The 22,599-nt window shown below is 47.0% G+C and overlaps 1 protein-coding gene across 1 annotated transcript; it reads left to right on the top strand.

Moving 5' to 3' along the window:
• Positions 1 to 10,182: 10,182 nt before the first annotated feature.
• On the top strand, positions 10,183 to 16,047 carry LOC121047304 (cuticle protein 64; the record flags this gene model as incomplete). Its single annotated transcript, XM_042288153.1, has 3 exons — positions 10,183 to 10,299; positions 13,766 to 14,008; positions 15,937 to 16,047. Coding segments are annotated over exons 1-3 (471 nt in total), but the record flags the coding sequence as incomplete, so codon positions are not given.
• Positions 16,048 to 22,599: the final 6,552 nt, after the last annotated feature.

Genomic DNA, 22,599 nt, shown 5'->3' with positions numbered 1-22,599 from the left:
TGACACCCTGTATTTGCAGCCACTCATCATCCGAACCAGAGCATGGCGCTCTGCCATCCCCCCGCACTCTCGCCTCCTCCTCTCCGTCAGTTTCTGAGCGCGTAGCTTTTGCTATGCTCGAACCTAAATTAAATTAGGCGCGAACTGATATCGCTTTTAAAAGAAAATTGTAATTACTGCTCCAGTTTCCTGTCTTCTTAAATTAAATGCGCCTATGTCTTTTTTTTTTTTTTTTTTTTTTTTTTTCATTAACGCATTGGTGGATGCGAGTTTGTTCGGGTCGCGGAGTCATAATGTGCCGCTGCTTGCCGACGATTTCGGACTTCTTTGTGCTCTTTGACGCAGGTATAACGTGAAGATCCGAAAGGATGAGACTTTGTACCTTTTCTGTGCAAGATCGCTCTGGACATTAGCAGCTGTGCGACATCATTCATATCGCCGTAACGGTGCTCGGATTCCCGGTTGTGTTCTCGAGGATCGATAAGACTTTTAGCATGCAATTTTCGCATACTCTAGGCTTTGTTTCAACGTTGGAGTGAGAATCTACGCGAAATGTATGCGTCGCATGTTGGGCCTTAAAGACGTTGTTTCAGCCCCAGGTAACCGCATAATCACCGAAACTTTTAGCGAGGAAGCTCCTGCAATCTTTACGTTTTGTACTGATCACCGATTTTACGATATAGCTTTTAGGATAAAATGTTCGCATTTTTCTAGCTTTCTTTGAAGGTTTGAATTTCTGAGAATCGAAACGAGAGATATAGTCGCGTGTAGGGCCTAGGGGAAGATTGCTTCAGCCCTGGGTCACCGAATAATCAGGGCAGCTTTTAGCGAGGAAGCGCCTGCGATCTTTAACCTTTTGTACTAATCCACGATTTTGCGAATCAGCAGTTCTGAAGATTTTGATATAACGTGCTTTCGTTGCAATAGCTTACATATGATCGCAGTGTTTTTTTGTTTGTTTTCTCAAGTGCCAAGCTAGCGTTTGCTCAAATGACGTATATCAAAAGCACGGTGGAAGCTTGGGGTCATCGCACCGGTGCCCTAGCATGTCACTCACGACCGCGTAATTTCACAGTTCGCTTTTGAGTTGAAGATTACAGCTATGGAAGAAGAAGTTAAAAAATCATTTCATGGCCCCCTTAACACGGATATGTGTGGTACACCAGATAAAAATATTGACTTTTTGCATGCCGGTAAACTTCCGGACGACCACTTGGACTGTCGGCAAGAACACCTCATAGCCGGCGTCCGTCGCTTTTGATGGCGCTAACAATCCTATGGAGGCCACCATGCTCTCCTTCTTGGTTTAACCCCGTCGACTGTTTATCGCCAAACGAGGGTGAGACCATCGTCGACGTCGCTCCTCTCCAGTCAGTGAGATAATCTCATCCTGAGTAGATGATTGTGTCTTGAAGGAGTATGATGCTAAGCATATATTTGCTTACAATATGGCAGTCGAGCAGCATTCATGTCCCGAGGCAATCGTCCTGTCGTGGCCGGCGTAATCGAATTTTGTTCCATAGGAGCGAAGTCCGAAAGCACAAGGACGGTACGTACGTCCCACGAAGCGGCCACCATTCCGGCGGCGCAGAAAACAACTCGCCTTGTCCGTGCACCTAAGATACTTAGCAGGTCTCGTCGCCCGACAGTCCCCGGGCTGCTAATCGTCTCACTTCACAGAAAAAACAGGAACCGTTCCTCCAGAGGCCCGTGCCGCACCGCCATGCCAGGCGTCTTTTACCACTTTTCAATGAACGAATGGAGATATCAACGAAACTAGACTAAAAAAGTTGCCGCCCGGCGTCGCTAGCAGCATGGTTACCATGGCAACCTCTCAGGCTCAAAATGGATCACTATCGGTGCTTCTGACGTCGTATATCTAGATAATTTTGCGTCGTGTCGCTACTCTGACAGCTACCCTGCCTCATTAGCCGCGAGAGGTTTCGGTGGCGCCCTCGTTCGGTTACCTTTCGTGACGTCATTACCTTGTGAACAACAAGTTCGATAGTGTTTGTAATGGGCATGGTGGAAGCATGAAATCATAGCGCTCTCAAAGCAACGCTGCCAACACCGTCAAAATTGAAGTTCTTACATTCCTCTTATTTCTGTCGATGAGAAATCCTTTGCTGACGTCATTGTCAGTATTCGGCCAATCGTGGCAGGCCGACCACAGCGACGCTTTTGATCGCTCACGTCGCCAATAGAGTGGCTCTAGCGCACACCAACTCGGAGCACGTGAAGCGAAATCTCTCGCTGCACAACCCAGGGTGCCCATTTCGATCTGGATGAGCATCGTACCGGTGTGCGGTAGTGTACCACTACTGCGTGGTGCACGTTAGAGACCCCAGGCTAGCGGCTGTACTGCATTGGCTAAATTGCTCATCTACAGCGACTGGATCTTCGCAACTCTGAAATGGCTGACCAAGTACACGCTGTATAAATATCCACACAACCCCAATTATGTAATTATGCAACCGAAATCTCAGATTAGCCTCTGTAAGATTGTGGGCACCTCGGCCAGTATTCAAACCCGCCAAATAGAGATTCATAGGCGAGCGCGTTGGCGCAAAGCCACTGAGACGTTTTAAAGTTTTGTTTTAATATAATTGCCAGTTAAAATTCACTTAGGTGGCTGTGAAACAAAATATAATCGAACCATTCCGACAGGCCACAATCTGATTGGGAAAATTATATCTGCTATTAATAAAACATTCCATTGTTTTGGCAAGCGCGGCGGAATTCCTTTCACGGCATCCATTTCATTTGGATTGAGCAAGGCGTGTATAGACCGACACGCGGCGCGGCTCAGTGTACCAACACGGCCGGAAGGCCGCGCATGCGCAGCAGCTATGCGGGCAAAAGCGGCCAGGCTCTCCATGTTTTCGCCATTGCATTCTATGGCGTGCGCTCGTTGTTCATGTTGTAGAGACGCTTCTAGCTTTATTTGTGCGTCGCATTTTCTGCCAACGTATGTCGTACGTTATGCCCGACTATTGGAGCTCGCTGCCCGAGCCTGAACAGCAGCGGTATCGATACAAACGGTGCGTGGACGGCGCTGCCTTCGACGATCCGTACGCCGTAAACAAGGCCTGCTGGAGTTCCGACGTGAAGTTGCTGCCACCTAAGTCGATGGCTCACGCCGTCGTTTATTTAGTTCTTTTCTCTAAGCTAGTTGACAGCCGACACGGTGCAGTCGTACAAGTCTCTCGAGACCTACGATTACTTCGAGCCGGTTTCCGCGCCGCCGGTGGGATCAGCAGACTGTGGGTCTGCTGAAAGTATTTATTAATTGATTATATACACACAGCGTCTTTAATCAAGGTAGGATATTTTTCCTACCCTCATGACCACAAGGCATGACAAGCGGTAACGTTTTGTCCGTTCTGCGGTTTGGGCGGTAACGCGTTACAAGTAATGACGTTACCGGTAGCGCGTTACTTTTTTCCTGTAACGTAGTAACGTACTCGTTGCTTTTTCAAAACAGTAACGAGTAACGTATTTACGTTGCTATTTCAAGTAACCTGTAACGTAGTTAAGTTACTCGCTGCTTTTTCTTCCTAAGTCTTAAAGGAATTACACTTAAATGTTTTCCGCGTTTTTAGGTGTCAAGCCAAATTAATTTTTGAGATTTCTGCATTTTGCTTTGCATTGTTTCTTGTGACTATTTAGGCGAAATCGTAAAGAGATAAAGTAATTCTGTTCAGTTTCTGCATGCACATAATATTTCTTGAAATATGGCTCTTCTGCATACCTGTATCGTCGAAACAGTAGAACGACTTAAACCATAATTTAATAAGTAACGCAAAAGTAACGTGCGTTACTTTTTTATCGGTAATGGTAACGCTCCCCATTTATTTCGAGGTAACGTAGGTCGGTAATACGTTACTTTTATTTTCAAGTGACGAGTAACGTATTTCGTTACTTTTCTTTGGTAACGCCTACAACGCTGCCGTTCTGTCGCCGATCTCCTTCCGGCTGATAGCGCGGGCGTAGCGAGCCTCCGACGAGCTCTTGGCCGGTGCTTTGTGCTCGAACACCGTGGGAACAAAATACCGGCGGTCTCGATGAGACGACGGTTTTCCTGCACATAAGCAAGCCTCGGGACGAAGATTGAAATAGAAGTCACACTTGCCTTCAAAGTGCTTGCCGCACGAACGGTCCGTCCGCGCGAGGCGACCATTCTTTTCGACTCAAGGATATTGTCGATCTTCTGCGCCTTTCAGAGTCCGCCGGGAACTTGTGGAAACTCACTCTGCTACTTTTGCTATAGCTTTGGGTGCAATCAACGGCTACACAGCTTTGTGGCATGCTGAAAAGCTATGACGCCCATGCGAAACCTGCGCCCTTCAGCCCACACCACCCGGATCCGTCACGATCGCAGCGCCGCCGCAGCTATCTAACGTCGAGCGGAACGCGCGCAAAAGAAGCTGTGGGGCACCCGCAGCTTCGCGCCTGTTCTTCTGACATCTCAAGCTCGCTCATTGGGGGTTTCCAGGCATCCGGCACCCAGAAATCTGTCGCTTTTTCTGTCTTTCACGTGGTGTTCCAAGCGGCACACGAGGGCAAATGCACATCAGGCTATTCTTGTACACGTGTCGCCATGTGTATATTAAATTTAAAAACTGCAACTTGCCGTAACTGAATCGTAAAAGTTTGAGGTCTAATACTGAACTTCACGTGCAGTATACTGATATGGCAGTTCTGGGAAATGTAATCTCGAAAGATGCTTCGAGATTTACTTTGTCGGAATTTTGATTAGTTGACATGATTCCGTTTTTATAGTATATTGAAATAATACCATTATAAACATTTTTAATGTATACATTATCTGTACAACTCTTTGATTACTTTTTTTTTAATTCGCTATATCTAACCGACCGTTCACGTAAAGTATCGTGGACAATGGGACGTTATAACTTGAGAAAACAAAATTCAACATTGGCGACTGTGGTTTATTAAACGCTTAATAATAAACTAACAACTAAAATAATTGTAATATTGAGACATTAAAGTACACTCTAAAAAACGTCTGTGTGTCTACTTTCACGCACAACACTCGGAGAACCAATCAGCGCAACTTACGGAGGCAGCCCAGCGAATGACGATGCAGAAACATATGTTTAGACCAAAAAACGCAGTCTGAGTTGTGACATTAAGCAATGCAAGCGTGACGTTTTGCATTGCTTAATGTCACAACTCAAAACTGCGTTTCTTGGTCTAAACAAATGTTTCGGCATCGTCACTTCCTGAGCTGCCTCTTTAAGTTGCGCTGATTGGCTCTCCGCGTTATGTGCGTGAAAGTCGACGCACATACTTTTTTTAGAGTTCATAGTCGAAAAAGAATTCTTTAATTTGTTATTAGCACTGTGACCCTTGAATACATAGAAATAAAGTTATAAACTGTCAAAAACGAACAAAAATGGCATGCACGGTGGGTTGCACCTTAAGGGTGGACAGAGTATAGTTGGTACATTTTATTTTTCTTCGCTAATTAAAAAAAAAGTTCGTCCCAACAATGTTCGAAGAACGTTAGCTCGTTTGAATGCATGAATCGATTAAGAATGGTGCTGCAGTTCGGACGGTAGCGTGGGCCACCTAGCATTCAAAAGCTCGAATGCTTAACTAATGGGCGCGACACCTTCACAGTTTCCATAATGCCCCGGAGCGCTTACTGGTGGCGTTGGCATTTCCAGAAAGGTCCACCGGATCTTTTAAATGCTTTGCGGAAAAGCACACGCTCCAGATTTCTTGATTGCTAGCAGTTTGAACGCGAACGTCACTTGAGACTAAAACACAAGTTGCACCCCTATACTCCAATCCGCTGGGTACAAACAAATCAGCATTTGCCCACACCAGATGTGGGTAGTGCGCGTGCGCAGAAACCTGATTGGGGTGAAGCGAAGCGTCTGCGCATGCGCGGTGCCGATAGCAGCGCCACCGCAGTGGCGTGATATCAGAGACCTAACTTGGTCCACGGTCACCAACAGCTGATGAAGAGAGCAAGTAGCCTGCTTCTTACGCAGGAGACGACGCCGAGCTCCAGATGGCTTTGATTGAAATGATAGTGGGTAGACGTCAAAGCTAGATGTCTCGATGTCTACCCATTGTTGTTTTTCAGCCAACCAATAAACGTTTGGCGTTCTGACATCCTCGCAACCCATGTGCAAGAAGCAGACTTGCGCTTCGCATAGGAAGTACAGGGTGTGGTCAGTCTCTCGTAGCTCCGCAGTCAATGAAACGCGGCAATGGCCGATGCGGGCAGAAACCGAGGGGCAGGAGGGGACGAGAGTGCGCGGGGGTGCGTCAGAACGTCGAGCTCGGGTTAAAAGGATTAGTGGGTAGACGCAAAGCTATCTGCTTCTTGCGCAGGCGTTGCGATGACGTCAAAACGCCGAGCTCTGATTGGCTCTGCTTGGAAGGATAGAAGGTAGACATCAACGCTAGCTGCGTTAATATCTATACCTACTATTATCGAGCCGATCCGAGCTCGGCGTTCTGACGTCACCGCAACCCCTGCGCAAGGAGCAGACGAACTGGAACTCCGCCTTTGTCAGCACTGCAACTCGTCGAGCGCGTTCGAACGCGGAACACCGCCGGCGTCCGGCGTTCCAGTTCTATCGACAAAGGGAGATAGCTTCTACCCACTAATCATTTCAAGCAGAGCTCGGGGTTCTGACGCCCCCCGCGCGGTTGCACCAGTGCAGTACAACCGCTAGCCTGGGGTCTTTAACGTGCACCACGCAGTAGTGATACACGACCGCACGCCGGTACGATGCTCATCCAGATCGAAACGGGCAGGGATGGGGATTGAACCCTGGTTCCCTGGGTTCTGCAGCGCGAGCTTTCGCTCCACGTGCTCCGAGATGGTGTGTGTTAGCCCACTCGGCCACCGATCCCCCATTTCTGGGTGTACGCTTACCTAAGAAAAGCATATTGTTTTTTCTAGCCGCATACCTGTGTGGTATAACTTACTGTGATGTGTGTACAATAACGCCGTAATAAAGTACACAGAAAAGGACGTGGCAATCATTTTACAATTCAAGACGTAAGGTAGGAGCATGACAGGGGAACTTAGACCCAGTAAAGTAATAAAAGAAGTAACTATTTCTTCCAGGATAATTACCTAACTTTTCGCGGTGTGAAATGACTATGATGATGAAAATAATGTATTTATTTGTAGAGATAGTTATTCAGGTCGAGGCACGGGTCGATTAAATCTAGGTAACGATCGTGGTACAGGCCCTAAAGATCATGATCACAGTGTTGTCCTCACGCATAAACGTTTCAAACTCACCACGCTATATCCACATTGTGATGCGGTAAATTCAAATCAAAAGCGCTCACACGCACTCACCCACTCACTCACAGTTGCGATGTTTCATTAAGAAGTTGAAGCACCTGTCTTCGTTTTTTTACAGAATATACAATATCATTGACGCTGTCGCGTATATTGTTAAAGAGAGAAACCTCATATAAAAATTGCGAATATGTTTTTCCATATTTGGCGGCGATAGAAAGCACTTCATACCGTTCGGTGTAACGCAGTGATCGAAATACTACATGAGGTATCTTAAAGTTACGATTCCAAAAATATTTAAGTATAACCGTTTGAACAAACAAACCGTTGAATGATGGTAAACTCAGAGTTGCTAGTTTTTCTTCTTCAGTGTGTTAAGTTGGACCGTAAACAAAACTTTTAAACATTCCTTTCAAACCTGACTCAATTATCTGACATCATAACACAGAGATATGTCCAAAAATTGTAATCCCGTACCGTAAAATACCCTACGCTAACGCTTGAGTTATCGTTTTTTAGTTACATTAGGAATTAATGACCTTGCATTACACGGTAACCATGACACACTACTCAGTCTTTCACAAAGATAAGCCCGATGGAAGTTGAATGTCAAAGCACTATCAAAATGTATTCCTAAATATTTAACTTGATCTGTAGTTCTGTACAAGGACACAGGGCAGCAGTTGCAGTCTGTACATTCAGATGTATAATGCACGTAAACTGGGTGATCGAACGTTAAAACTTTAAGTTCATTATGGAAGAAAACAAGCTTAGTCTTAGATATATTCACCGTAGGACACTTTCTTTCAAACCTGTTATGCAAGTGGCGTGTGTCCTTTTGAAGAAACTCGATTGCTCGAGCATAACCACCATGGAGCGAGAGTAACACAGTGTAATCCGCTTATTGAAAATGCTTACATTTTAAAAACAGCGTTGAACATATTTTTGACGAACAAGTTTCAAAAAGTGGTGACAAACTATAACTCTCGGGAACCCAGCTTTTAAATTAACTTTAGAGCTTCCGCTATTGTATACAGACATCTTCATCTCCGTAGTTACCTGACCGGCGGACAGAAGGCGCTGGCGCACGCGCCGCCATAAGGTGCCTTTAATTTAGTTGGTTTCAGTTTCAGTGGACTCGCGGCTGTGTTGGTGTAATATGTCGTTCTCGCTTCGGTTTATGATATAAATGTATTCCTCGTGGCACAGAACCAGTGATACAGTGGTAATGGGCCACCTTAAGAACTGCGGCGTTACGAGCCTGAATTGTGGGTGTTTTTACGAACACCTTCATCCTATCCTGTCCTTCGTTCTGCCAGGTTTGGCGGCGAAACGACTGAAATGATGCCGGGGGAGGATTACGGATGTCTACGGTCTTACCGGATGTACCCGCTGATACCAGTTTATATAAAAATATGCTAACAAAGAGAATAATACATGGAAGAAAGTGAAAAAGCAGGTCTACGACCTGACTGACAATGTGCTGAAACGCATCGACTAGACAAACTCCCCAGTTTATCTGTACATCTGCATTCCATGAAGTGGTGCCAGGCACCACCACTTCATGGAATGCAGAAAAAAAAGCGATGTTGTCTTCATCGGTTGCTTTAAAATCAAGAGCACAAGAGACATTTTCAAGGCCGATCCTAAGCCGAGTAGGTTTTCTTTTGAACTATCAGCCCTGCTAAAGCATTCATCAGCACAATTTCATAATGTTGACCTTAGGGAACTATTTGTTACACGGACATTTCCTTACAACGTATTGAGAACATGAGATAAGGGACAAACCTGTCAATTGAAGTCTGGCGTCTGTCTTCCGTATAATTTGCGAAATAAAATTAAAGCGCAAAATAATATTCCCCTCCAGCAAGCTTGCCTGGCTCAAGTCAAATGTCAGGTTTGTTTGAACAGATATGCCTTTTACTTTGAGCGGCGTCCAGAGCAAATCCGGCATCGACAACGCTGAACTCGAGTATTTTTCCATCCAGACGGCTTCTTTTCGGCGTCACGTATTACGTGCCTTACGTGCTTCTCTCAGGCAAGCACAAGCTGTCTTTTACGCGTTTTTTCACTCGGTGAGCCCAAAACGTTTTTGTCTAAATAAATTAATCGAATTGCGTATCTTAAGGCAATTGAATGACCGCAGACGAGAGCGAGCACAATGTTTAGTATCTTTAAGTTCATAGATCAGCAGATCTAAAGAAAATTCATTCCGCAAAAGTTATTCCCCCCTAAAATCAAAAGCAACTGTTTTAGATGTGTTATGAAGGCAGAGCACCATGCTTTCAAGAAACACACATGGGGACTACTTGCGTTGCCTATAATTGCCTTCTTCCTTAAAATCATAAATACGCGATCATGAATTTACCCTGCGCTTCTTGTTGCGCTACTATAACTTAGCCACTATAAGATATAAACAAACTTGCGCTGACATAAATAATTTGCCTCTCCACTCTCGTGTGTCTTAAGTCATTTACATACTCAAATGGCGCAAGTGCTAAAGATGATTCCTTTCCTCACACGTATCCGGTACGCGACGGTGCAATAGTCAAAACGTGTTGTAAAATCAAGTGCAGAAGTTGTGCATGTAACGATGGTATGCAGTTAGCTAGTTAAAATAAGTATCAGACGACACTCCACAAAGACGGCACTTCATAAAGAGCGGGTACAGCGGCCACCCTGGAAGCAGGTCGACTGAAATGCCGCTCTTGTTTCTCATCGAGCAGGAATTACTGACGCACGCATTTGGCTTGAGCTCGTCAGCAATTTCCGTTCAGGCGAACACCGGGACCGGAACAAGCTTCTTCACGAGCCACGGCAGGCAAGGATTCACGTCATGGCCTACCGTTCAACTCAACCAATGGCAATATCGGGAGCTTGGCACCATGGGGTTTCCCAGCCCCGGCATAAACCTGGATCCAGCAACGCCGTCCTTCAGTGGGCGCAGCGGCCACGCTGGATGCAAGTTGACTGTAATGCCTCTCTTGTTTCTCATCGAACAGGTTAGTAGCAGGGACTACAGTAGCTGCTATAGAAGCGACAATAGGTTTCTATTCTTGCAGCTATGCTCCAAAGTGTCTTGTTCTGTTGTGTACTGTTTTCCAAAATGAATGCTGCCAATGCTTTGTGGAAATGTGGAGGCGAACCCCGGCCCCGCACATCTCGAAAGGATTATGAAAGAACTCCTCAAAAGTCAAAAGCCAATGAGCGATGACGTGAAAGACATTAAAGCTAACCAAACAAAACTCCCGGCAAGTTTTGATGGGATGAGCAGAAGAATGGATGAAATAGAAACCAAATTGGGTAAGATACAAAAAAAAAACGAAGACATTGGCAACTTGGTTACTACGGTAAAGCAACTGCAAGAAACTGAAACTTCAGCAAAAAGCACTGATAAATATGCAAGATGAATCTAGAAAAAATAACTTGATTGTTTTTTTTGTGTTTTTTTTTATGGGGGGGGGGGGGGGGGGCGGGGGGATTACTGAGCCAGAAAAAAAGAAACTAGCGACGGTGTTCGATCCAGGGTGCTCAAAGAACTTTTTCATGCCCGCCTCGGTTTAAAAAAAAAAAAAGGAACAGTGGAGTGAATTCATAGGTTAGGGAGAAAATTTGCAAATCAAATCCGACCTACTATAATAAACTTTAGGACTACAACGAAAAAAATACTGGTATTTCAGAACTACAACAAATTAAAAGGTACCCATATCTCTATTCGAAACGATTACTCACAGGCGACGTTAGGTAGACGTAAAATGCTTCGGGAAAGCACGACCATCGAAAGAAAGAAGGATACCCGGGCTAAACTACTCGACGACAAAATTAAGTTGATGACGACTTTTCCGTGTGGGATGACGATACCGCCAGCCGTACAAAGCTGAGAGATAAGGTACGAAGCACCAATCAGTGACGATCGCGGGATGCAAAAACAAAACAAATGAATCCCAAGATTTTGTCCGTCCGTCCATCCGTGCATTTCCCGCTAAATTTAGCGGGTAAACTGAACTGGTGACGTGACGTCAATTGACAATGCGTGACCTGACGCCACGTGATCTATACACCGATTCACTTTCCCCGCTAAGTTTGGCGGGACATCGGTGTCACGTGACCTGGACACCTTCAGATTCCCCGCTAAATTTTCTGGGAAAATTGACGTCACGTGACCCATGCATCCACTTTCCCCTCAATGCACCGGGGAAATTGATAACAAAAACAAAAAAACAGCTATTTTTTCACTGACACGACGGTGTAATACCTTCTAAGTAATTTTGAACGATCGCACCTTAAATACCAAATTTCATTATTAAAAAACTTTGGAGATTAAGATCGCTGCCAATTTTCATAAGCTTCCTAAAGTCCCTGAAATTTTGAATACGCAGAAAATGCTCTACTTCGAGCGCGCGTTTTCTGCTTTTGATAACGCTTCTTCCGGCGCGCAGTCACAGCCTGGGAAGTGCCATAGAACGCGTGTTGGAGTCGGAGCATGTACTGAGGATTTCTTAACCTGTCACCGACATGAGTAACGAATTCCCGCATCAGGTGTCCGCCATTAACTTGCAGTCGCTTTCTGCGCTTTGAGTTGCTCCCTCTGTTAAATCTGGGCTCTCCACGTGATGAAAGGCCGGTTCACACACAGCACGGCGCTAAGCCTACGTTGAGAAGAGCGCGTATGAAGCGCTGACTCGCACCTAACTTAGCACGGATGCAGAGCTGTATCAGAGCCGCATCACTAGTATAGACCAACACACTGTTTAGAAACAAGTCAGCGTTTGCTTACATCAGGTACGGACGCTGCGGGTGGGCAGAAACCAGCTTTCCGCGAAGCGCGGCGCCTGCGCATGCGCAGTTCCGACAGCAGCGCCACCGCAGTGCCGTGACGTCAGAAAGTTGAGTCGGCGTACACCGCAAAGCTAGCGCCGCATCAACAAGGTCGGCGGTATTATTTCCAGCGCTGACTAATTGCCTTGAGGTGGCGCTGTGTTGTATGTGTGAACCGGCCTGTAGGGCGCCTAGATTTCGGAGCGCTTCCGACTTCTTTATTGAAATCATATGATTTACAGGCTGCGCTTGCGACACAACGTGCGAGGAATTGACGAAAGTGTTGATCGTTCGCAAGCGACTGCGCGCCTCCTCCCGGTTTCCTTTTCGCCACATGGCAAGTTGCAAAAACTCTACGTCGTTCGAGTTGCTCCTTCTCTTAAATCTAGGGCCTCTAGATGACTCGATGACCACTGCACCCCCGGAGGCGAAAGCAACGAAAACGAAGTATCCACGGCGAAAAAGCCTCGCCAATTTGCTGCCGCCAAGGCTGCCCGGCAGCCGCCGCGCAGCGCGTACACGCGTTCACGCACAGACGAGGCGTGTCAAGAACGAGAAAGAGAGAGTTACCTAATCGGGCGATATGCCGGACACTTTCGAGATCGGATCGGACCGCGTCGACGTCGGCTACCGACGCCGCCCCTGGGGCGCCCGAAAAAACGAAAGGCGACCGGACGGTTTCTCGTCGGTCGGTCCGCGCGGCCTATCTGATGGACCGCGCTCTCAACGGGAACGAGAACACGCCCAGTCCACGGCGGCCGGGGCGGCGGAATTCCGTGGTCGGCGCTGCCGGGCGACCGGGCAGGCCTCGCCATCGGCCTACCTAGGTCGCGCCGCGAACCGTTTTGCCCCCTCGCAATAAAACGCTCGCCCCCGAAATGCGACGTCATTGTTCGGCCCCGGTATAAAAGCGCGGACCTCGCATTGCGACCACCACAACGTCTCCGGACTTAAGCACCAGCAGCATCATGAACGCCGTGAGTATATTACGTCGTCTGCAAACGCCGACGTCTGCAAGAAACGCTTACGCAACGAGCGGACGCTTAGTGACTAAAACAAAACAAAAAACGCGGACCCGTAGAATGAACTGTCATGACCCGGAACCCTATATTCAAGAAAAAGCCATTGATCTAATAGAAATGAAAATATAAATATATATATCAAACAACACCAGAAAAAAAAAAAGTTAAGTTAATCAAGATCGGTCAAAAAGCAAACGTCGCGTTCTACTCGATGACAGAAACATTGCTAGTTACCCGCCATCTTAAGACATTCATAATTTGAAGGTTAATTCAGGGCAGTTGGGTCTTTTTCCGAAGATTTAATCAGTATTAAGCAGCCGTGCACTTAAGTTTATATAAATCATTCAAGATTGCGACCCTTTCTGGTGACAGTCACAGCCTCCCCCCCCCCCCCCCCCCCCTCCTTAACCTAAAAAAGAAGTCTTCACTTACTCCCCAAGTGATTTACCATTACTCCCACCGATGTCGGACGGGTTGTTGTAACCCAGGCGTTCGACAGACGAGTCCAAGTTAGGGCAGTTCAGCTTATCCTCTTCAACCTTCTGTAGCGTCCAACGTCCGCAGTGGTCCTTTAGCTCCAAGCCATTCTCTAGGAGCACGCATCAAGGCCTCGCACGTCTTCCCACAGTACGTCGCCGTCCTCCTTCTGGTCGCTGCCACCGCCAACGCCGGCCTCGTCGGCGTCGGACACGGTGGCTTCGGCTATGGTGGCTTCGGCCACGGTGGCTTCGGCTACGGCGGTTTCGGTCACGGTGGCTACGGAGGCCACGTTGTCGCTGCCCCAGTCGCCAAGGTTGCCGTCGCTGCTCCCCTCCGCGTGACCAGCGCCGTCACCACCAGGCACGACGTGTACGCTCCCCGCGCTGCCAGGGTAAGTTCCCGTCAGTAGACGCGTCCCTCGACTGGTAGTTGCGTACCCGCTCGGGGACGGTCTGTAAAGGAGTTCACGAATCCCAAAGTTCTGGTAGTAGGTGTGCCTGTTGACTGGCACCGCCCAGGCACGGCCAGTGAAAGAGTCCACGGAGACTACAGTCATGTTAGTAGATGTACCTCATAACTAGTGGTTAGATCAGTAAACACACCTCAAACGTTTTGGCAGATAATTTAACTACGCCATAGGTGCATTTTGTGGTATCCATAAGCCATATAATGCACCCGGTAGCGATAATATCGAATAGCGGAAGTACCTAACAAAACGCGTTCGTGAGTTTGATATTGCTACAGGAAAAGGACAGACTCTCACGTACTAGCATACTCTAAAGATACAAAAAAGAGACAGAAAGAAAACTGTGCAATAACAAGCCAGACTGCATGTCTTCAAAACCGGAATTGCTATGGTGGTGCACATTAGACTTCTTTTAACAGATGCATGTGTCGAAAAGATATGCTAGTAGAAAAGATATGGTCCCGCAGTGGCTTAAGAAACGGATCGAGAGGCTAAAGGATAAGGTTTGCAAAGTCATTAGTCTTTAAATATCACGTAAGAACAGCCCCTAGATACGGTTCTTGCCGGCTGGCGCCGGTGTCTATAATAAACCGCCAGCTTCGCGTCTCGCTCTCGCCATTAACTCGTAAACGAGCCCAACGCTTCGCTTAACCTCAAATCAGACAAGAGCCGCGCGGAGACACGCGCAACGTACCGCTTCCTTCTTGCTCCATTTACAAACAACCCGGCTGCGGTATACCACAGCCACGCCTCTGAAAAGAGAAGCAAACCGGGCGCTCACTGTCTTTCTTCCTCCATTAAGATGTCCCGTTAAGAACGCAAAACTTAGCATCACCGGCAACGCACATAATGACGTCACGATTTACAGCCGTCTGCTAGGGATAGCAGATGGAAATCGGACCTAGAGATTTCCGTCTGCTACGGTGTGGCACTACGTAGGATTGTAGCGGATAGAGTTTCTGCCACAATACTCAAGAAGTTTCCTGTCGACGCAAGTTCAGCGATCGTCTTCCTCGAGCATTCTTCATACACTTCCTCCACAGACGTCGCTTCCGCTAGTCGAGAAGGCATGAACATCCATAAGTGTAGCCGCCATAAGATAGACGCTCCTTGATATCAGCGATGATGAATTGAGATTGTTGAAAACCCGTGCAGCACGCTCCTCGCAGAAACCGGTGTAAAACGAGGGCGCCCATGAAATGCCCGAACAAATAACAGATGATCTAGAGTGCGAAGAAACATCGGACAAGGCAGAAACAGGCCGAGTGGGCTTAGCGGATCGATGGAGCGGTAGCGAATGCCAAACAAACTTTAAATTTGTTTTCGTTGTCTTAAGGCCATACGAGCAGTTCTTCATGATGCCGCCAAAATCTTACAACAATCGCATGGATAGTTCAAACACGAAAAAGAAGAGCACGCTAGCTTTTCAGTGTTAATAAAGCGGCAGGTTGCTCCACCTAGATGTGGTGGTAAACAGATTATGCTTTTTTTTTTTTTTTTCTTATGGTGCTGTTGTCGCTTGCGCAAAATAGCAGGGCCGGCTTACTAGAAAACACTGCCTTAGCTGAGACAAATATATGAAAGAAAGCCCTCCAAGCCCGGAGTGTGCGAGCGCTTGACCAGACTGGACTTCCGGTGCCATTCCGCTCATGCGCTAGCTCTGTTGGCGTTGCTGCCTTTCACGCAATATTAGCCAAAACTCTGTTTCTAGCAAGCCGGTCCCGTTTCTCGTTTCTAACGTCACGCTAAGGCAGTCAGCGGCACTTCCTGTCGTACAGATGATGCGTGGATGCATCCTGCATACAAACGTCCATAATCCAACGCCCGACCTTTTCTTATATTCACTTTGGCAGGTTGTCCACGCTGCCCCAGTTGCTGTCGCTGCCCCAGTTGCCGTCGGCTACGGCCACGGAGGCTACGGCGGCTATGGCGGATTCGGCCACGGACTTGGCTTCGGCTATGGTCACGGTGTTGCCCTCGGCTTCGGCGGATTCGGACACGGAGGCTACGGAGGCTACGGCCACGGCGGCTATGGCCACTAAACACCTTCATCTCACCTGTACAACTACAACGACAACAACAACAACGACGTCAACAACAACATCCAACCTGTTACCTGCCCCTGTGTTCAATAAAAGAGGGCGCAGGACCATCGCGCCCTGTGTTACAAAAAAAAAACCACACATCGTGAGAATATTTTTTTATGCATAGACCGACGACCGACAGATCCAACACCCTTCTTTAATTACAGAACTAAACTTCTTTGTCTTCTAATTCATGTTTTACAAACGATGTAGAGCAATTACGTTTCGACATAACAATATTGATCTATATTCGGTGACAAGTTTCTGTGGCATTTCAAAAGAAATTAATAGCTCCTGTGCACAGCTCTGGTCGGCGCTCAAGGAGCCCAAGAAGGGCGAGCGCAGATGCGCCGCAGAAAGTTTTCCCCGAGCAAGGAAACTCAATTTAAGTTAAAAAATCGTTAGAAGTAAGAAAGTATACTACGTTATTTCTTCCTTGGTTGCAAATGGTAGCTCTCAGTTGTATACCGACCTAAGCCCACCCAATGCGTTTAAATGTGTCCGACCGCTGTAGTGAACAAGATTATATGCGGCTCCCAATTGAACACGGGCACGGAGTCATCGTTCGGTGGTTGCACCCTGGCAGGTCTAATATGTCGACAGATTTCTGGATTCCCTTTAGGAAGCAATCAGTGCAGTGGTAGAAATCACCGAACTTCAAAAATATACGTAGCGCCAGAACACGTGACCCATGTCGCGGGCTTACGAGGTAAACATTTTTCACTGATGTATTTCGTAAAAGCAAACCTAAAAAAAAATGATTTTTTTAGTGCTCGAAATTGGGTGACGCTCGGTATCTGGAGTAAAAAGCTAACGCAGGTATTTTTTCAGAACTTCGAAGTTTAAGTATAAACAATTTTTAGTGAAAGCTATACAAACATTTCCATAGTTTCTTATTATAGTTCCGAAACAGAGAGAAACCTCACCCAAATTCAAACGTTTCATCAAATACCTGAGCAAAAAAGGAAAAGCCAACAGTCATCAAAGCGCACCAAACATATCGAGAATTCTCCAAGCTGCGTAATCTACACACGTGTTGCGGGTCCTGCATTGTGTAAACGGGGAGCTAGCCGTTCCGCAGTAAAGTGAACAGCTAGTTTGCCGTTCACTATTCTGGAACAGACAAACGTAACATTTGTTCGTTATGTTGTGTTCTGCGAACAATGAGCCCACCACTGCATTTTCGGCATGCCGCGCCGAATTTCGATGGTTGCCTCGCTCCATTTTGCTTATCTTCATTCTTCATTCAAGCTTCGGGTTCCATCCACCAATATTCAATGCCACGCCTATCGCCATTGGTCTCGTCTTCCACTTTAGAAACTTGGGACACGTTGTTCTGTTTATTTATGACCTTTTACGAGTCATATGGAAATCCATACCGTGTCTATACAGAAGTTGAGCAAACGCACTTCCGGTATCGAACACAGGTGAGAGTAGAGGGACACGTGGTCTTAGCTAGAGGATGCTTGCAGCTCAAAAACAATAGCGCCGAGATCTTTTCATAGCGCCATTACGGTTTCAGTTCATGACAACGTTACTAGAACTCGTCAGTTAGGAAACTGCTATAGAGCCTGCGAAAAAGTGGCGCCGATCCTTATCCCAGTACCGAGCTAATGGCGATCACAACGCTGCCATTTCTCCCACAGCGGCTACTCCGTGAACTGCACGGCTGCACTTACTGGTTCCGTCTAGTCACGGAAGGGCCGGTGGCGCCATCTCGCAGGGCCATCTTGCAGTAGCCACATAAAGCAACTTTCATTTTCAACTCGTCGCTAAAGGGTGGCGCTGTTATCGTATTTAGCTCGGTCTCGGTGGACGCCAGCGGCCGAGGTTTCAAGGACGAGTTTCCCGACTGAGTGGTCTAGTAACGTTGGTTCGTGACGTAACGACCAGAACTTTTTTTCTCCGTGACGTCATGAGTCGTAATTTTTACTACTTATCATTGTTTGCGAACTACAAGTTTGATGGTATGTGAAAAAAATAACGATGCAAGCTTGGAGTTGGCGTTTCTTAAACCAACATCGTCACAGTCGATACTCTGACATTGCGCCGATTTACGACGATGAAAGAAACGTTAATCCAGATAAAGACGTCCCACTCAGCGTTTGGCCAGTCGTGAATCGCGACCACAGCGACGCCTTTGGTTGCGCACGTCGCTAATAGTTCCTTCTAGCGCAAATCGGCGGGCACCCAACAATAGAAAAGCACCAAAAACGCAACGTCATTCTTTCGCGCACGCACTATCTCCATCTCGACCAATCAAGCCCAGCGAATGTGCAAGTGACCCCGAGCTTGTAGTCTGTTGTTCGTACTTCCTGATGGCGTGTATGCGTTCTCGTACTCTGTTCTCTGTATGTGTATGATGTGTATGCCGACGCATCGATCTGGGGGAGCCAATCAATCAGCGCAAAAAGTGCACCGTCACGGCGCTGCCTACCTTCGGTAACGCCCGCGCAATGGCGGGGCGGTCGCGTCGCACGCAGAACCCTATATGTGGCTCTGGTAGCACGGAGTGTATAAACACCGTGGAACGCGACCGGCGCGCCATTTGCGCGGCCGTTACCGAAGGCAGGCTGTGAGTGCCCCTAAACGAAACCACGCCGCGTACTTTGGTGCGCATTGAAGTCGGAGCGCGGTACGGTTGTGCAGGGTTGACCGCATGAACTGCCCCGTCGTTAAAGGGGGTGATCCGGCGTTTTCTTCATACGTTCCCCGATTCGCCTGACATTTGCTAGACACAGCAACAAACATCGCTGAAACAGTGACTTAAATATTGGGCTCAAATATTCTTTTTGCGAAGTTATTTAATTTACGATTTTCGGTCCTCACCATATTTTTTTCCAAGTAAAAGTATCTAGTGGCAAATATGAAAAAGTGACGTCAGGGGAAGGCACGGGCTCACTCTTTGGACGGCAGACTGTTCCGAGCAGAACACAAGCAGTTTCATGCTGTCCAATGACTGATTTAGTATCTCGCTCCAGCACTCGCGCAGCAGCACGAAACAAATGCTCGGCATAGTCCATTTTAAGACGGTCCGCTCGACCTGCAAGTCTGCCTTCCCCGACGTGACGGCATTGATAAGTGCGGGCATATTTGCATGTCGGCTTTGGGATCATTTTCACTTGCCAATTTCACGATAACTATTCTGAATTTCACGATGCTGAATAGCGTACCGAGAAGGACAAATGACGGTGATTCCGAAAATACAATCAGATAGAGTAGCTGCACCGCGTATGAAGTTTTTTTCAACTCGCCGTTGTTTTGTGGGGCAGCGACAACGATGGACCCGCGCCGTATACGACGCAAGAAGTTTGGTCTCCCGATCGTGTCTGGCGCTGTATCATCACGGCGGACATATATCTACACTGCCGCTTCGCGCTCTGTGTTCGTTTTTGTACCAGTAACGCCTACATATTTTAGCGCCGATGGAACGGACAGGTAGTGCTCTCTTGGAGAACCCTCTACGTTTATGTTCAGAACAAAATGGCCTTGGAATACATACCGTTAAAACGAAATCGATTGTACGTAGACCAGTAAATAAACATATTGAAACTTCTTATGCGCTTAAAATTGGTAGAATGCAGCTTGCAATAGTAAGCCATCATAAAACGCTAGGTGTGATTTCTTTCACAATATATGCACTGGGACAATCAAATAGAATTCCTAACCCCCAAACTAGCAAAGGTATATAGGATCGCGTCATCTGAGAGCATGACACTCCGGTTTCTGTGACGGAAAGGGCGCTAAACTGGTAGGACGCTAAACACACCAGCCGGAAACGCATTCCAGGCACCATACCTATAGTTCCCGCACAGAGCCCAGGAACGGAAGTTCGTCTTCCTCTTGCGCAGGGCCGCAGACTTGTGCCAGTTACTTGAAAAATGGAATGAATTACAATTACGAATTACCGAGCCTTAAATGTAATCGATTACCGTTACTAATTACTATCGCTGAAAAGTATAACGGATTACTTTAGTCGTTACATTACAAATTACGTTAACGTTACTTTTCCCGTACACTGATCAAGACAACGATAGAAACCATTTTGATGTTCTCGAAAATGTTCTGCAACACTACTTTCTGTTTCTCATACGCCGCATTATGGTAGTCCTTCAAAAAAATTAAATATTGTATTCAAGAGAACGAATGTAGGCGCACTCCGTTCAAAAAAATTGGGTTATGGGGATATTTAAACAGCGTGTAGTTGGTCAGCCATTAAAGTTGCGACGAGTCACACGCTGCGAACTCCGCTCACCTGTAAGCTGACAATGGAACGAAAACTGCAACCACACCCGCAGTCCGGCTCGCAATTACGGCGACCGCAAATGATCCCTGGAATTCTGCAGACAAAGCCAGCAGTGCGCATGCTCAGTAGCAGCGTCTACCTCCGCCAGGAGATCAAGAAGGCAGCGCCTACTCGGCGTAGTCGTCTCAATATTTATTTTTCGCATATTTTTATAATCCTTCCATGTTTTTCTAGTAGTTCTAGTGGCCGGTCATACAAAAAATCGTGTTTTCTTTAAGGTTATTCTCCTGTGCACGGTGTTTTCAATTTTGTTGAACTTGCCGTTTTTATGCTGCTTAATCGCCGGCTTATATTGCTTCAGTTTTTGCATTATGGTCATATTTTTTTTAAGGTAACGAGTAATTAAAGTAATTGCTTACCAATATTTTGTACCGATGTTGCATTACAAATTACTGCCGCTATAAAGTAACGTGGCCATTACAAAATTACTTGAAAAAGTAACGAATTACAATTAATTCGTCACTTGTAACGGATTACTTCCTAACTCTGCGCACGAGTTGCGGTAACTTCAGAACGCCGAACTTTGGTTGGCCCCATTTGGAAGGGTAGTGGGTAGACCTAAAGGCATCCAGCATTGAGGTCCACCCGCTATCCTTTTAGTCAAAGCCAGTCAGAACTCGGTGTCGTTCTGACGTCACTGCAACCTCTACGCAAGAAGCAGCCTTTGACTTACAACGAGACGAAGCGTTAGCGCCGAGACGTTTCGGCAGCGTCCTCTTATCGTTTCCGTTCGTGACTTCACGATAAGAATTACCGCCGAATTCAGAAACCTCACTCAAACTACACTCAAACTGAAGGGCCCCTCCACTTCCTCGAGGAAGGCGCGAGGGCCGGCGCTGGCCAATCGCGACGGCCGATCCGTCCTCGCGATTGGCCAGCGCCGGCCCTCGCGCCTTCCTCGAGGAAGGGGAGGGGCCCTTCAGTTTGAGTGTAGTTCGAGTAAGGTTTCTGAATTCGGCGGTTAGCCTCGCCTTGACGTCACGGGTTGAAATCCTGACTACAGTTATCAGTTGCAGTTCGATGATGCGCGTAAAAACAACAACGGCAGCTCGGGTTCATCGCATCCTTAAACCAACAACGTCACGGTTGACACTCTAACTTTGTACATAATTACCGTAGATGAAAACAAAATATCGAAATAAAGACGTTACACGAAGCGTTTGGCCAATCGCGAATCGAGACCACAGCGACGCTTTTGAACGCGTACGTCGCTAATAGCGCGCCGAGTCAGCGCTTTTCACGGGCTTGAAACCACACCCGTAGCATTCCACCCGATTCGAGAAAGAGTGAAACGAAAATTACTTCCCCTTTAAACACCGTAGCGCCCGCAATCGTGGAATCACGAGGACAACAACAAGAGACGGAAAAGTAACGCGTGGGCCCGTGAAACATTAAAATATGCAAAATAATCTATTCCCGCTACCCCCTTCCCCCTCCTTTCCTCCACAAACACACACACAAAACACGGGGATCACGCTAGTCACACCGTGCAAGTTAAAACTTCAAAGCACCCGAGTAAAACATCCATAACATATTTATAAGCACAAAGCGTAAGAGTGCAAATAAGTTGGCGACCGAGAAAAAAGGTCAAAAGGACCGGAGATAGTCCCACCCCTCAAACATGGCACAAAATAGAGCCTGCAGGCAGTGTCTGACCTGTGTTTCTTTCTTGTGTGACGCTATTGAATATGTCATACAAAACTGTCGGAGACATGTTCGAGGTTTACGCACGTATGAAGCAGACATGATGCGAACATTCTTGAGACCTGTGGGTAGACAATTCTGTCATCATACGTCAAGCGAACAGAGTGTCTTTCTTTTGTACGATGTATGTGCAGTGTGAACGTGGATTTAGGGAACAACGCACACACATTGATGTTCTTTCTAATGGTCCCCCTAAAAAAAGAAACCAATCCCGGGTGCTCTTCAGCAGGTTATGTAGGGTGTCTAAAGAAAAAGGCCAGCCGTTTTCGGTCGCTGCTAAATGGTAAACTATATAGAGGCTGCCATCTTTGGTCCCGGTGGGCCGAGATGGATAACGGAACTCGAATAACTGGTGAAAAAGTCCTCGCAGGGTCTGGAGCAGCCGACGCACTGCGAAAGTCCGGCCTTTCTAGGTTAATTTT

The sequence above is a fragment of the Ixodes scapularis genome, unplaced genomic scaffold (assembly GCF_016920785.2).
Source record: "Ixodes scapularis isolate PalLabHiFi unplaced genomic scaffold, ASM1692078v2 ptg001192l_1__unscaffolded, whole genome shotgun sequence".
NCBI classification, from domain to species: Eukaryota; Metazoa; Arthropoda; class Arachnida; order Ixodida; family Ixodidae; genus Ixodes; species Ixodes scapularis.
Note: the sequence above shows the minus strand (reverse complement) of the source record. Positions and strands in the feature narration are given on the sequence as shown.